The 15,929-nt window shown below is 42.9% G+C and overlaps 1 protein-coding gene across 1 annotated transcript in view; it reads right to left on the minus strand.

Annotated features, from left to right (window-relative positions):
* Positions 1-4,157: 4,157 nt before the first annotated feature.
* LOC117730858 (metabotropic glutamate receptor 4-like) overlaps positions 4,158-15,929 on the minus strand; it is a 110,559-nt gene continuing 98,787 nt past the window's right edge. Inside the window, exons 8-10 of the mRNA XM_034532873.1 lie at positions 14,358-15,293; positions 6,064-6,310; positions 4,158-4,207 (exon numbers count right to left, since the gene is read on the minus strand). Coding sequence (XP_034388764.1) covers positions 4,158-4,207; positions 6,064-6,310; positions 14,358-15,293 — 1,233 coding nt within the window. The remainder of the gene's footprint in view (positions 4,208-6,063; positions 6,311-14,357; positions 15,294-15,929) is intronic.

Here is a 15,929-nt window from a genome sequence, read left to right on the forward strand (position 1 = left end):
AATTAATCTCAAACAATGCAAACAAAGGTTTGGTCACAAAAAATTATGAATTAAATGAAATTGTTATTGGATGACTTAAACCAAATTACTCATGGGAGCTTTCTTATGGGGGGGGGGGTGATTGGTTGAGTGGGTACGCGTGTGCTCATGGTAATATTTCCACTGACGTAGGAGAAATCAATTAGCTTCGCTAATCTGGAGGAGCTGTCATCGTGAAGAGGGGGTCGATGACGCTCTTCTTTATTTATTTATTTTGCGCATTTTTTTGTTGTCTGCTGTCACATCACAAGACCACCGAGTCGACAGCAGCCGTTGGACCTCTCTAGTGGTGTCAGTGTAACCGCACACACACACACACACACACACACACACACGAGTGTGTTTCTGAGTGCATTTTGCCACGTCTTTTGCCAAACAACGTCTCGTGTCGTCCTAAATATTCTTCAAGCTCATTTTGAAAATCGCTTGGCTTTCTCAGATTAAGAAGCGTCGACGCGTAGAGAAGCCGGCTGTTGCGAAATAATGCATCGTCGCCACAGCCAAGAGGGAAGTCCTTAGTTTGAGAAACAGAAGTCTCTGATGACTGGAGCTGATGTGCACGGTGCTGCCATAATAGATGAATATTAATGTGAAAAAAAATTCGAGAAAAGAGCTTTCTTCTTGCGTCTTTCTTTTAAATCCATTAATTCACAGAAATCTGTGTAACAATAAAATCAAATATAAATACTACAAAAAAATGCAATGAGGAAAACAATGTAATACACACTGTTTATATGTGTACAGGACTGTGCGTTGGGTCTGATGTGTGCAGTAAAAACAAATCATGTCTCTATATGCCTTCTGGTCTTCAAAAACCTTTAATATTTGCTTAATTTGTGTAAAGAAAGATGCTGCGGCCAAAACTGTATTAGTCACTCGCCCCCGAATAATGGATGGAGGAAGAATCGATAAACTCATGTCGTGCTCCCCACGTCGTTGGTTTGAGTTTGGCTTTCTAACAAAAAGAGCACATTTTTACTGATTCATTATGATCTCTGAGGGTCAGAATGAGTTCATAAGTAGTAACTTCCCATTTACACTGTCAGTGGCCATAAGGATATGCTTCTCCTTACTTTGGGGGATTTATTGTTGTCCTACTCTTTTGAGAATAATTTTTTTATATTTCAGATGTTTAATCTGACGTGAACGTGTATTTTTTGAGCTGAGTAGACTTTTGAGATTTCTAAAACAACATAGTGCTTGTTCGCAGATCATATTGGCCTTTAGCCAAGTGTTATTTATTAATAATATATTCATCTACTGATGCATTTAGTTGGTATCCCACATCCGTGCCCCGCAATGTCTCTCATGCTGTATATAGATTTTTATTTGGCAGCCAGCCACAAACCGTTTCTATTTCTGTACTAAATATTTCTTGGGCGCTCGGTGCCTTAGAAAGTAAATTCACGGTGCATAAATATGAAGACGCGACTTCATACAAAATCAAAAACTGTCACCGTCAAAATTGAAATGTGATACTTTTCCTAGGCTAGTAATATACTTTAAATGCTACATCATTTACACATACACTTTCAATTAAATGACTAGCCCTTTTTAATGCTGTGTGTTTTTTGTTGTTGTTGTTTCTGCCAGATTGGCTCCAAATATTTCTTTGAAGAAAAAAAAAAAAAAAAAAAAAATCAACAACAGTGTGTGTCAATGCAGTCTCGTGAGACCAACGCATCTTATTCCGTCTCTGCGGTGTCCTAATTGTATATCCTCAGCACCATGCAGAGCAACGATGGTTATTGCCGAGCCTTTTGTCTGGTGGGCTCCCAGCATGGGGGAGGCGTGGCCACGCTGACGGCTCCTGAGAGCCTGCAGCGTGCAGAGGCCTTAGTTTCAAGTGGAAGCAAACCATTCATTTGATATAATTTCATGTTTTCCTCCACCACTTTTTTCCGCCTTTCCGGCGCTATTATCAGGAGCAGGAGTGGCAACACATTCAGAGGATGGCAGCCATTCTCTTTTTTTTCCTTCAGGGCTGACAATGTTTTTTTTTTAATCTGTATTATTAGTTTACATCAGGAAAAGAAGAAAAAAAGACACACACACACACACACACACACACACCTGCCAATCATTGAGCTGAAGATGATGCGTTGCATATTTCGACAGTAACATAACGTATTCCTCTCTTCCTTGTTAAAGATGAACGGCTAAAAAAAAGAGAACCTGAAAACAAGGACGTTTTGAAGTTTTTAAAACATTTTTAATAGAAATAAAGTTTTGTATAAAAAAAAACGAAACATGCTTCACACACTTCTTTAGTTTTCATAGGGGTTTTACAAATACATATTCAGATAGCCAGGCACTGTATCTTTTTGTACATTCCCCCCCCTCCCCCAATTGTAGGATATGTCAGGACATAAAGCAGACATCATCAATCTATTTAATAACATACATTAACTTGCCATTTAATTTTGGTCAGCACTCACATTTTATTCTGCAACACCAAATGGCATTGAAAGTAATACAGAAGGAGGCATGAAGAGCAGCATTGACTTCACAACACAAATGACCCCCACAATGTCCCCCCCCCCCCCCCCCCCCCCAAGACATTAGAGGGCTTTATACTTTTACGAAGCCAACTATTAATCTGTTCAGCGAGCTGAGAGGTGATTGATAGAGATATTTTATACTTTTGCAATTAGATTTTCATTTGTTGAAAAGCCTTACACCTTCCCGACACCTCCCTCTTATCACAAGAGTGCCTGAGGAGGACATGTGTAGCAATGAATCTTCTCAGTAGCTGGTCCATTATGGATATCACCTTCAGGTCATATTGCACAATCCTCTCAAGGGCATACTTCATCTTAATTCCCCTCCTAATGGATCTCTTCAGCTAAGCTTTACCCTCACGCTACGTGTGACCAAGAGGAAAGCTGGTGGCAGTGATGGGAGGGTCATCCTGGACGACAGCTTACAGTAACATCTCCCGGATAAAATGCTGCTGTTTGTAACCACGAGCCACCGTTTCAAAGCACACACGGGTATGTGGAGGGCAGTGGCAGCCTTGGGCTGGCTGGTAATACAAATCACGGCCTCACTTCAAGCACAGATAAATAATCACTCACTAGACCTTCACCATTTTTGAGAACAGTTTTTAAACGTACAATGGGCATCGGGCCCAAACAATTGTTAACGACGCTGCAACGGAGTTTAAACGCATTCCAAAGATAGAATTTTTTTTCTTTTTAATTTTTTTTGTTCTCATTTATTTTCTTCATTTTTTCATTTTTTTCATTTTTTTGTTTTTAAACAACACAACACAGGATGTTGAAACTGGCATGCTCAAAATGTTGGCAGAGACCGTCTTATATGTGTACTCCTTCTTATTGACTCAGTGGAAACCTGAAAGAAGGGAAAACAAATGAATAAAAACTGAATTCTGGCACAGATTTTGTTGCATTGTTGAGATGATCCCCGTTTCCAGTCGTTTGACTCGGGAGACCGGAAACACACATTTGGAAATTACAACAAAAAAAAACTAAACACAAGCCCCCCCCCCCCCCCCACCCTTCTTTTAGAAAATCCATGGACCACGTTTTCATGCCTTTTTGGTGTCGATTAATCCCTTGCGATGCGTCGAGGATTCTTAAGATTAATTACAGTTTTCAAAACTGACACTGAGAACACCTGAACATATTCTTGATTTTTAGTTCTGTTTCAGTCAGCGCTGCTCAAGATGACGGAGGTGGGTGTTTTTTGAAACAGGGGCATAGCTGAAATGAAAAAAAACACTCAAAAGGAAAGCTCCATCCACCAGCCTCTGCCATGCAAGTATTTTTCTTTTCTTTTTTTTCTTTTGTGTGTGTGTGTGTGTGTGTGTGTGTGTGTGTGTGTGTGTTCTTGTGAGGCAGACAGAAGATGGAACCTTGCAATCGTACCGTTATCGGTTCTGGTCCCCTGTTTTGTTCATCCCCGTGGTCTCTCTCCTTCACCATGTCCTCGCGTAATTTGGGAAAAAAAAACGCTTCCGTGATCCTCCGGGCCGCACGACGACACGTCCATTTTTCTATGCCGGCTGTTGCGGAAAAAAAATACTCCACTGTATGTTTTTTTTAATTTCTTCTTCTCTCCGTCGATGTGGAAATTATGATGAGCACATTTGTCCGTTAGATTGCGTGGTTGCTGTAGCTGATGTAGGTTTGCTTTGTCGGGAAAGCTGCAAGAGAAGAATGCGAGATGAGAGATTCAAATGTCGTCGAGGATGACGAAGATTATTGAAGGGCATGTGGTTGTTTTGTTTAGCCTCGTTTGCCTGATGCAACAAGTGGAAGATGAACGTGTCAAATAGTGACGGAAAATGTGTTCAGTTGCTTGTTAGTCGCCGCATGCTGCAGTGTAGCGTAAATGCCAATCATTCCCAAAAAAAATCCCTCAACTCTGTATGTTTTTCCCCTGAATACATGCCTGTATTACAGCAGATGGGGGTTTTAGTGAAGCCCCCCCCCCACCTCCCCCCATCACACCTCCTTTTCCTTCAGCTATCAGGCTTCAAACTTTCCAGTTGTTCCCCCTGACTGTGTCAGCTGATTCGCTGAGGTGGAGCGGATAAATCCTGACATATCGCCCACCGGATCACGGCAGTTGTGGGAGCCGGCCCAGACAGGATCTTCTTTCTTTTTTTATTATTTTATTTTTTTGCAATTTCTTCAAGCGATGTATCCACGGTGGCGACGACAATGACAAACGGCTCTTATTCAAATAGGCACGGACTGTAAACGGGCAACGCCATCAGGATAAATTGCTGCCGGCCATCAATTCACGAGCCTTTACCTTCCCGACTTATTGAAGAAAATGGACCCCCGTTTTAAAAACTTGAAGCACGATAGAAATTAATGTTTCAATGAGTGTTCACATCTATCTATTCTGATGGGCCTCGCCACAATGTGCCATTGTTACTACAGTGCATTGTCAGTGTTTATATTCACATTTCTGTTTTCTGTGTAAACGCTAAATACGCTGCCAGCTCTTTTATTCTCCTATGAAGGGAAACATTTCTCACTGCTGTCGAAAGGTATGGGCTGAAAACAGCTTTAAAATGTTTGACAAAAGGCTCAATTTCCTTGTTTATAGAGCCGGAACGCAGGAAAAGCATTTCTCTTGACAGACATGACCGATTAAGAAGTTATTATTTACTTCATTGGTGTGTCACTGATGCAGTAGCACCAAGCAGTTGTATTGGTATGGACATCAGGAACAGGCTGGCTATATGTTTGATTCATATTTATTTTTAGAAACGATTAGCCAATTAATTGATAAGTTGATTGACCGTAGTTTAAAGGGTTACTATTTTGATAGTAGATTTATTATTATTTTTGTCATTTTTCAGCTTGTTTAAGCTGCTTAAATGTGAAGACTTTATCCTTTTACAAAACTTAATACTCACGAGGTTAAATAAAAACAAGCTTGTGGAATAGGTCAAAAGGTCTTTTATAAACGTACGTTATCACTAGATTTATTGTTTGCGAAACTTGTCAAAAAACACTTCATGGCTACAGCACCAGGAGAGAACAACCTAGTTATTAGCATTTGTAACGTGTGACTTAAACAATTATTAAATGATCAGAATAGTCTCCTGTGTGGTCAAGTAACCAACTAGTTGTTTCAGTGTAAATACAGAGAGCAATAGCCAAAGAAGGAAGGTACCTTTTTAGCATGTGATGTTAGATTTCATGTGTAGCCGCTAAATTCAACGAAACGATGAAAAGAAAATGACAATTAAGGTTTTACTGAAGTAGAATTAATCTATTATTAAACCGCATGTTCCGCGGTTCAATAATACGTAAATAAACAACAGTGGTTACTGGATTCAGTGAGGCGTTAAATAACACCGCCACATATATTTTAATAAGTAATTATTAATTTGGTCACTCTGCTTCATATCTCTGCTTCATATCTCTGCTTCATATCTCTGCATCAATCGCGTACGATGTGCAGACACTGACGCCCCCGAGAGAGAACAGGGAACCGTGGGTTCTTAGTCGCGGGCGTCCTCGTTAGCATGCGTGTACCTACTTTGTGTTTCGAGGCTTTCGCACAGCTCCGTCTTGGCTTCTCCGTTGGGTCTGAGTCCGGCCTTGGGGTTGAACTTGTTGGACATGGTGGCGGCGGTAACCACGGCCTTCAGGCTGCGTGTGCGCTTGGGAACGTTCTGCTCGGGGTGGAAGAGAACCACGTAGACCTTCGGCATGTAGAGCAACCCGAGGGACACGGAGGCGCTCAGGCTCACGGAGATGGTCAGCGTGGTGGTCTGGATGTACAACTGCAACAACAACAAAAAAACAGCAAAAAAAACGCAGAGAGTTTTAGCCCCTTCTTCGGGTAATTAGAAATTAATCATCCAATGACCCGTTAGTTGGCCAAGCTGTTGTTGAAGTACTTTCTATGTCCGATGGAAGCTTTTCACAACTATTTACTGCGTGGGATGTTATAAAACTCGTATAAATCAGCATCCCGTCTGCTTTTTTACGGCGCGTACTGAACCAGCCACGGCCACCTTGTTTGTTTAATTTTCTGCCGTACTAGTTTTAATATGGCCATCACGTCGACCTGAACACACATTTGAAAACAGCAGCCGATTGGATTCTATTCTCGCTCACAGCAAGCAAGCCAATAATAATAATAAAAAAAAATTAAAAAAAAGATTGTGAAAATGTTGCACATGGTCAAATCCTCTGAATCACAATGACGATGCATCACATTAATGAGTCATCGTCAGGAAAGTATTGAAGAGGGAAAGTTTGTGTAATTTCTATATTGTATATGTGAGAAGAATTACTTTGCAAGTTGCCTTACACAAGTTCGAATTTGTTGATGCAAACGTTGACATTCCTGACAGCAGTTCTGTTAAAACTCTATTTTTGCTTTTCAATGTTTGCTACCTTGTCACAGCGATGGTGCGTTCACGTCACATCACTAAGATCCGTAATTATGAGCGAGCGAGTGGGAAAGACAAGTGTCAACAAACGTTTAGCAGCGACATTAAAATAAAATCCAATATGAACACTAATAGATACAAATCAGCATTTGTATGTATGCGGTCACACGTGTTACAAATATGTAGAACAACAAAATAATCCTATTTAGGGTGCGTATACGTATATTTAGAGTGGGACTACGAGGTCAGCAATGGGAGGCTTTCCTGTTCTTCCCATTTGGCCAACATTGCACAAATGCAACAAAAGCAACGCAGAAGAAGCAGATTGAGTTTCTTCTGTTATGACGAGTTTAGTTCAAAAAAAATGTGTATGCTGTTGTCCTGTTGATGAGGAAAGAAGCAGCAAAGACAGACCCGGACACTTTCATCAATAGTTTAAAAAAGTATGTAGTTATTATTTTACTTTACAATACATTATTATTGTTTGGGGCTAAATACTGTAATAGCTGAGGCGAATGTCTCTGTGTGGGATTTGAGCAATACTGCTGTGTGCTAACCATGTAATAAGAAAGTGATAATGTAGAACTGAACCTGTAAATTACATTAATGTTTGATGCAGAGGCTTCTACTTCCTATTCAGAATATATTTATGATATAAGGACTTAGAGGGCTCAATGTTAGAGTATATTCACTTTAACTGGCAGAAGTCAGCGTCATCGTCTCAGGGAAATAATATTCTTATATGAAAACACGACTGTTTTTATTCTACTTTATGTAAATATTGTGAAATAGATAATTGAAGTTTAATTGTAGTTAGTTCATCTGTCTACTTATATATATATATATATATATATATATATATATATATATATATATAGGCTTATAGTATGTCTAAAAGGAAAACTTGCCACTTCTATCCAAAAGCCTGACGCTCCAGCATCTGGTGTGCATCTGTTGCTATTGTAAAAAACATAATCTATCACTACTATTTTATAGGTTCTTACTCCGCCTCAAGTTTTTTGTTTTTTTTCATGTTTTTGTTTGTTTATGACATATAAAGGCATTTAATAAGGCATTTGTTCAGTTCCTGTCTTCTAGAGGCAGTTTATTAAATAGTACAGCAACAGAAGTACATTTCTTTGAATCAAAAAAACAATTCCCATAAAGGAATGATTGCTATTTTCTCTGAATGAACGAAGGACAAAGCAGATTTTCAATATGAAACACTGCTGCGCAAACTTATTTACAAATGTAATTAAACCACTGCTGACTAAAGTATTCCAAGATATGATCTTAATGCGTGCTAGCAGATCAGGATCAACCCTTTTCTGGGGCCATGAGATGACATAAGCAACTACAACACTCCCATGTAAGGCAGCTGTAACTGTAAATATTTGGATTTCATTCTTTTTTAGTGGGTGAGGTTTCATCAGCCACTGAGTGACCCCCACCCCCAGTAAGTCCTTGCTGGTTTTCCACCTCTACTAATATACTAATATCTTGTTTTGTTTTTTAGTATTATTTGTGTCTCTCTGTGGTGCTGCCACTCATCTCAGCCAGTCCTGGTACCATGCTGGACCGCTGGCTGGAGAGAAGGATGAAAGAATGGAGGGACAGCTGCAGTGGTTCCCTCCCAGCTGCAGGGAGTGAACCAGTAAACCGCTCTGGGCTCAGTTCCCTGCTGCCTCAGGGACAGACTGTTGAACCCAAGCTGCTACTCGCGGAGAAAAACTCATTCTCTGCTGCCTCTCAACCAAAAACGAGAGACATTCTTGTAGTCACTTCGTATACACTGTATGATAATGAGGGAAGAATGAAACACATATTGGACTTGTTCTAATGTGCAATATTCAGGATTCAGAGCATTAATAGCAGCAGATAACGTTTAAGTAATGTCTTCCCGAGCAGAGGACCGAGTCGCTCTCTCTCTCTGTGTGTTATTGTTGTTGTTGTTGTTGTTGTCCCAGCTTCTCCCTGCTTTGCTGACCTAGTCGGGCCTGCGCATGCTTTTGGTGCGTGTTACTGCGGGTTAGCGTGCCCCACTCGTGAGCTCGCAGGCGTCGCTCTGAACTGCGCTCACACAACGGTTGAAGCCGATACCGTCGTGGCGGTTCCCCCTCTGGTTCCTCCTCTGGTTCCCCCCCTGGTTCCCCCTCTGGTTCCTCCTCTGGTTCCCCCCCTGGTTTCCCCTCTGGTTCCCCCCCTGGTTCCCCTTCTGGTTCGCCCCCTGGTTCCCCCTCTGGTTCCTCCTCTTGTTCCCCCCCTGGTTCCCCTTCTGGTTCGCCCCCTGGTTCCTCCTCTTGTTCCCCCCCTGGTTCCCCCTCTGGTTCCTCCTCTGGTTCCCCCCCTGGTTCCCCCTCTGGTTCCTCCTCTGGTTCCCCCCCTGGTTTCCCCTCTGGTTCCCCCCCTGGTTCCCCTTCTGGTTCGCCCCCTGGTTCCCCCTCTGGTTCTTCCTCTGGTTCCCCCCCTGGTTTCCCCTCTGGTTCCCCCCCTGGTTCCCCTTCTGGTTCGCCCCCTGGTTCCCCCTCTGGTTCCTCCTCTTGTTCCCCCCCTGGTTCCCCTTCTGGTTCGCCCCCTGGTTCCTCCTCTTGTTCCCCCCCTGGTTCCCCCTCTGGTTCGCCCTCAGGTAAACACGGTTGGCTCTACGGGCTCTTGAACCACGTTGAGAGCCGTTGAGAGGCAATCTAAATGCTCCTAATCGTGTGTTAGGATCACGATACAATGGTTAATATTCATTAATTCTTTAATCACACACACACACGTAAACCAAAAGATCCTTTAAATCAGTTAAAATATTTAAAGTGAATTTGTAATTTGTGATATTGGGCTGTACAAAATAAAGTGAATTGAATTGAATAACATATCTTTGGTATTCTCATACAACATTTCTTGTAATCTAAAAAAGTTAACCCCCCCCCCAAAAAAAACAACAACAACAACAACTTCCTAATGCTGTGCTTCATAGAGCTATAGTTAATTTTGCTTCATCGCCCGTTATCCATCCACTCGTTTCTTTCTCCCTGATTGCAGTGCACCTGACGTGCACCGGCCCGTTGCCGTACAGCTCTCACACGCGTATCGGGTTGCAATCAGCAGATCTCGCCCGAGGCAGAAAAGAACATAGGAGCAGCAGCGTATCGTTCACGAAGGAATTAGACGCAGAGGGAAACAAAGGGGATCTATCACAACATATATACGATGAGAGGAGTTAATGAAATCCCACCTCGCCGCCTTCAGAGAGTGCGTCACGACTGATTGAGAGTCTGTGTTAGCTGATAATGTAAGATTAATTTGAGGGTTAATAAATGTAAACAGATTCTATTTTCCAACCGGCGACTCTAGAGAGCTCCTGCTGCAGGATGCAAACTACTTTCTACACGAAGCGACTGCTTTATTTCTCAGCATGCTATGGAAATGTTCAACACAGGGGCTTTCTCCATGATAATTCACTATAATTGCCCTCTAATTAAGCTAATAAACAAATAGAAGCCCTAAGGGACACAATAATATGGCCTCATGGGAGAATGTCATTTATTCAGATCTTAATTGGCTTCACAGCCTGTTATTGCTACTATTGGAGGACCCAGAGGTCAACGGCCACGACCCAGAAGGGCTTCTCCGCTGTAGGCCTAATGAACTCAACTGCTCCCCGAGGTCTGAGATGTTGCGGAGCTCCCTCTGCTCTGTAGCATCAATCTTCATTATGTATCATTGGGCCCGCGGGACGCTACTCCAGTTTGCCTTTGTACTGAAAAGAGACAAAGACGGAGAAATGTAGAGGGACCAGGGGGAGGTGGTTACAGGTCGCGGGGGTGGGGGGGGGACCACTCAATTCGTCAGTCCATTGATGAGATGTAATGGTAAGACCACTTTGTGTGGGCTGATTGAGTTTGAACTGAGCCTATTGTGCCGAAGCCTCATTCCCATGCACGCTATTGTCCGCCGCCTCTCCTCCCGTCTTCTCCAGGTAAGCAGGTGTCACGACTGTTCCTGACGCTAGCACGACGCTCCACAGATAGACCAGATGTCCCTGTTTTTTGAACGATAGCGCGAAAGCCTCCCGGGGCATTTTGTTACATTTATCCTTGGCACCAGATGACAAATAAATGACTGTGTGCGTGTGACGCTGTGGCGCGGTGATGAGCACGCGGGCGGCTCGATAAGGTAAATCAAGACCCCGGAGGAAGTGGAGCACTTAATTGCTCTAAAAGACGCTTTGAGCGGCCTGTCATTTACAGTAAAAATGATTATGAGGTGTGTTTGCTGTGATGCGTTAATTCATTTAAATAGCATATATTTATGTAACCTCTCGGCGTATCAGTCAAAGGGTTTGTTTATTGACATGAGGCCGAGCACTCAACACCGGCTACCCTATTGTTAGGCAGGAAAAGGCTGTTACACACGTCTTACATACACTGTAGATGTTCTCTGATCTATCTCCACGATGACATCATTTGTTCTTTACCTCCCACCAGAAACAATAATTCAGTTTGGTTGTATTGAAATTGACGACTGGGTTAAGATGTATTAACAAGCGTGGTCGTGGTTAAAAGAAGAGGGGAGTTGGAAATAGGAAACAAACGGGATAATTGCGTCACAATACTTCCATCACTGCTCGGCTGTCACTTCAACATAAACACACATTTTTTAGGGATTGATGCTGTCATTTTTTCTTGGGAGGACATTCCTGAATAACAAAGTAACTTCCTGCATGGTGTGACTCGACTAAACCATATTGGACTGTGAATTAAATCAAGTTTTTTTTTCCGACTGCACACTCAAACCCCCCCCCCCCCCCTTTTTGATATATATATTAAATATGATTATTCTCTCTTAAATGAGGAAAGAAAAAAAAAAAAAAGTAGGACATTTCCCTGCAGCACGATTTCCGTTTTATCTTCCATTTCATGTTTTACCTTAACATCGCTGAGGGCAACGGAGAAGTTTTCCGAACGATAAAAAGTGAAACTATCTCCTAGACATTGTTTGTTCAGCTTTCCACAGGAAATGATTATTAATGAGTGAACAATATCATTTGCAGTGCCTTTTTATGTTTAATCAGGACGAGGGAAGTTTCTCAGGGTTTGTAAGAAGAACAAAAGAAAAAAGAAGAAACAAAAAAGTAGGACTTCACATATACCCTTCAATATTTTCTTCTTTTCTCCCCACTCCTATTTCACTATTCAAAGCCATGCTAGCTAATGGATTACCTCATCCTCCAAAAAGGCTGCTCGCTCTCTGTGATTGTATAATTCTCTTTGATCTTCAGAGAGAGGAGATGGGATGATTAAACAAAGAACTCGCTGACATTCACGGCTGCTGTTGACATGCGACTTAAGATGTGCAACAGTCGCGGTGAAACATTTTTTAAAAAACAGCGCGCACTTTGAACTCGGACTTTCTCTTCGGATCCTCCGCGTGACGATCGCGACCGCGTCGTGACCAAAGGCGCGGTTGACATTTCAGTAACATTTCCCTTGATATATTTCAGTAAATGCAGCGTAACAAGCGACATCTGTCGAGCGCAGCAGGTCTCTCATTGTTTCCCAACATGTTGCTGCTGTTGCTCGGTTTTAGTCTTAACAGCAGGAGATTCGTGGGGGGAAGGAGAAGGCCAATATGCAGATTTCACAGCAGTTTGAACTTTGCGGTTGTAACACGACATGCAGCATATGAAAATAAGTCATTGTGCTGCCGGTCACATACTACGTTATTAATGTAATTCAATTGGCTGCAGTCATATGCAGATTTTCTGCAATGCAGTAGGAGACGATACAGTGGACATTATGTTTGGGATGCTGGGCGTGACACAATGCACACAATTGTTCTCTCTCTCTCTCTCTCTCTCTCTCTCTCTCTCTTTCCCACAAAGGTAACTACCACAGCCAGTTTTTCAAAGCCGGCGTTTTGATCCATTGTTTTGTTTAATCCCAGAGGGGAGGAGGTAAGGATTAATATGTTGCATCTGTCAGTCCCATGCTGGCACTGCTGATAGTGGCCATGCCAGAGTGAGGATTTCCCCCTCACCACTGTAGCCACTGTTGCACTGCCAAAAAAAAATACCTCTTTCAAGTGGCTCTACACGTTTCTACTCATTGTTTTACCCCTTTGGCTCCAGACCCAGACTGTCGCCGCTGAATGTGAGTTCCAAAACCCGGCCTCCATTTTTCCAATGCCCCCTTTTTGGATCCCACTTGACCTGTAGCTCCCCCCCCCCCCTTCCCCCCCCCAGAGCTCCGGCTGGATGTGATCCAGGTCCACGAGGTCAGGCACATGGATTTGACACAAGAAGACGAGTGTGAGCTCGTCTTTGTGTAAACAGCTCAGGAGTCTCTAATGCACTGTGGCACACAGCCATCACATACACACCATGTGAGTCATAGGCTTGCATGGCATTACTAGGGAATGCACTTGTACATTTGAGACATGAGGCTTCCACATGACATCCTGTGACATTGCTTTTGTCATTAAACAAAGGCAGAGGGGAGTATGAGAATAAGAAAAAGAACATTGGAGGTCTGCGTGGGACTGAGGGACACATTTAAACATTGCTGATTTAAAGAATAAGTTGACTCGTGTGCAGTTGTGGAATAACTACTCATAGCTTTAAATAATGGAGTATCTTTTAAGTTGTGGTATTGCTACTTATAAATATATCAGACATTCAAATGTTCAAGCAAGTAAAGGTACAGAAGTATTAACAGCAGAATGCACTGTACTAGTTAATGTACTGAGTATTAAAGTAAAATTACACTTTATACATTACCAGATAGCCCCTAACAAACAGTATATTATATCAAACGTATATTTATTTCATTTCCATTCATACATTAACATGAAACTAGATTATAATGTAGCTGACCTTATTGTAGGTGCCTATTATACTGTTGGGTAGTTAAATTCATAGTTTATAATCTGTGGGTCAAGAAGACAAATGTGATGGGTCAGGAGGTGCTAAATAAAAATAAAATAAAACAATGTATTGTGGTTCAACTGGTTACAGTTTGAAGACTGGAACAACCCCTGTCAGCTATTTAAGGAGATGAACAAAAAGGTACTGGAAGTACTGGTTTTATCTTCAACAATGCTTCATAATTTATTTGTTGATCATGTTTTGTATGAAAAATGTATGCTTCAAAGTAACAAGTAAACATAGATGTCAGAGAAATATAGTGGAATTAAAAGTACACTGAAGTGTAGAGAAGTAAACGTATATAGTACCTCAACATTGTACTACAGTTCAGTACTTGTAGAAATACTTAATTACTTTCCACCAATGGTGTTGTGTATTTCTTCTTTATCTGCACCTGCACACTCCTGCATTAATGTTGCAATAATCAAAGAAATAGTTAATAGAAATAATAAGGCAATCTAATAAGTTTTGGTATTAAAGAAGCTTGAGTTAGGGAATAAACAGGACTGATACGCTTACCTTCTCCGTGGACTGTGAAGTGCCAAAGAAGATCGGGATGAAGGCCAGCCAGATGATGCACGTGGTGTACATGGTGAAACCGATGGGTTTGGCCTCATTGAAGGTCTCCGGCACTCCTCTGGTTTTTATGGCGTAGACTGTACAGGTGACCATGAGCAGCATGCTGTAGCCCAGCAGGCAGATGAGAGACAGATCAGAGATGTCACACTTGAGCACCCCACGAGCCATCACCGGGTTAGAGGTCCTCTGGTCCTCATAGTCTATGATGGCCTTGGAGGGGTCCACGCCAAACCAGATGCACACCCCGAGCAGCTGCACCGAGGCCAGGGTGAACGTGATGACCAGCTGGGAGGCCGGAGAAATTAACCGGGGTGCGCTGACGGACATGGAGCCCTGCTCAAAGATGCGGTAGATGCGGTTGGTTTTGGTGAGCAGGGCGGCGTAACTAATGCTCATGCCCAGACCCAAGAAGATCCTCCGGAGGGAGCAAATGCCCACATCGGGGGTGGAAATCATGAGGAACGTCGTGGCGTAACAGAGGAAGATGCCAGTCAGCAGCACGTAGCTCAGCTCTCGGCCTGACGCTTTCACGATGGGGGTGTCGTTGTAGCGGATGAACGTGACCACCACGAACACGGTGGCCATGATGCCGACGACCGCGATCAGCACGGGGAAGACTGCCCACGGAGAGCTCCACTCCAGCTTGACGATGGGGATCGCGACGCAGCCGGTGCGATTGACGTTGGGCCGTAAATCAAAGCGACACATCTTACACGTGTAGGTGTCTGCCTGGTACTGATAGCCATCGCAGCGCTCGCAGTGCCAACAGCAAGGCATGCCCTTCACGATCTTCTTGCGCTCGCCGGCCTGACAGGGATGGCTGCAGATTGAGGAAGGGATCTGACGGACACCGCCGGGCCACTGCATCGTGCGGACCTGCGAAGGAGGCGAAGGGGACGCAGACGGACGTTAGAGAGGAAAGACAAAGGCAGAAGAGAACTGAACCGTTCGTATCCTTGAAAATGTAGAGAGAGCGATGCTTTATCGATAAACAAAAAAAGACCCCTGCAGCCCACCTGGAGGTCGAGGAAAATCTAAACGGTGGCTACTTGCTGTAGGAGTGTTTGCACCTGGCCAGAAGTACCATTCGGTATTCGCCCATGCTACTTGGTTTTATTTATTTACTTGGGTGTGGGGTGTAAATGGGCAAACTAGGGGTTAAATGTCTTCCAGTTTGGAGGTTACATTTTCCAAAGGAAAAAAGGAAACCTATTGTTTGTTCTGCAAGGAACCGACGTGGTGTTTTCTCTTTGGTAGAGAAGAGAAATGGATGAATTCCGTCTCAGGATACGACTCCCTTGTGGATTTAAGAGCACACTTGCACAGAATAAATGAAATACGTCATTTTCAAACGTGTCCGCTTCTCTTTGATGTTACGTTATCAATTTTATTCAATTGTGGCTGTTCATTCAAAGCCGGTAAATGTGTCTCTAAATGTTCATTTAATTAAGAACTCAAAGAAACGCTAATTAAATACGGCTTTAGAGTCAGAACTGGCACATTCCCACGACA

The sequence above is a fragment of the Cyclopterus lumpus genome, chromosome 5 (genome assembly GCF_009769545.1).
Source record: "Cyclopterus lumpus isolate fCycLum1 chromosome 5, fCycLum1.pri, whole genome shotgun sequence".
Classification (NCBI taxonomy): Eukaryota; Metazoa; Chordata; class Actinopteri; order Perciformes; family Cyclopteridae; genus Cyclopterus; species Cyclopterus lumpus.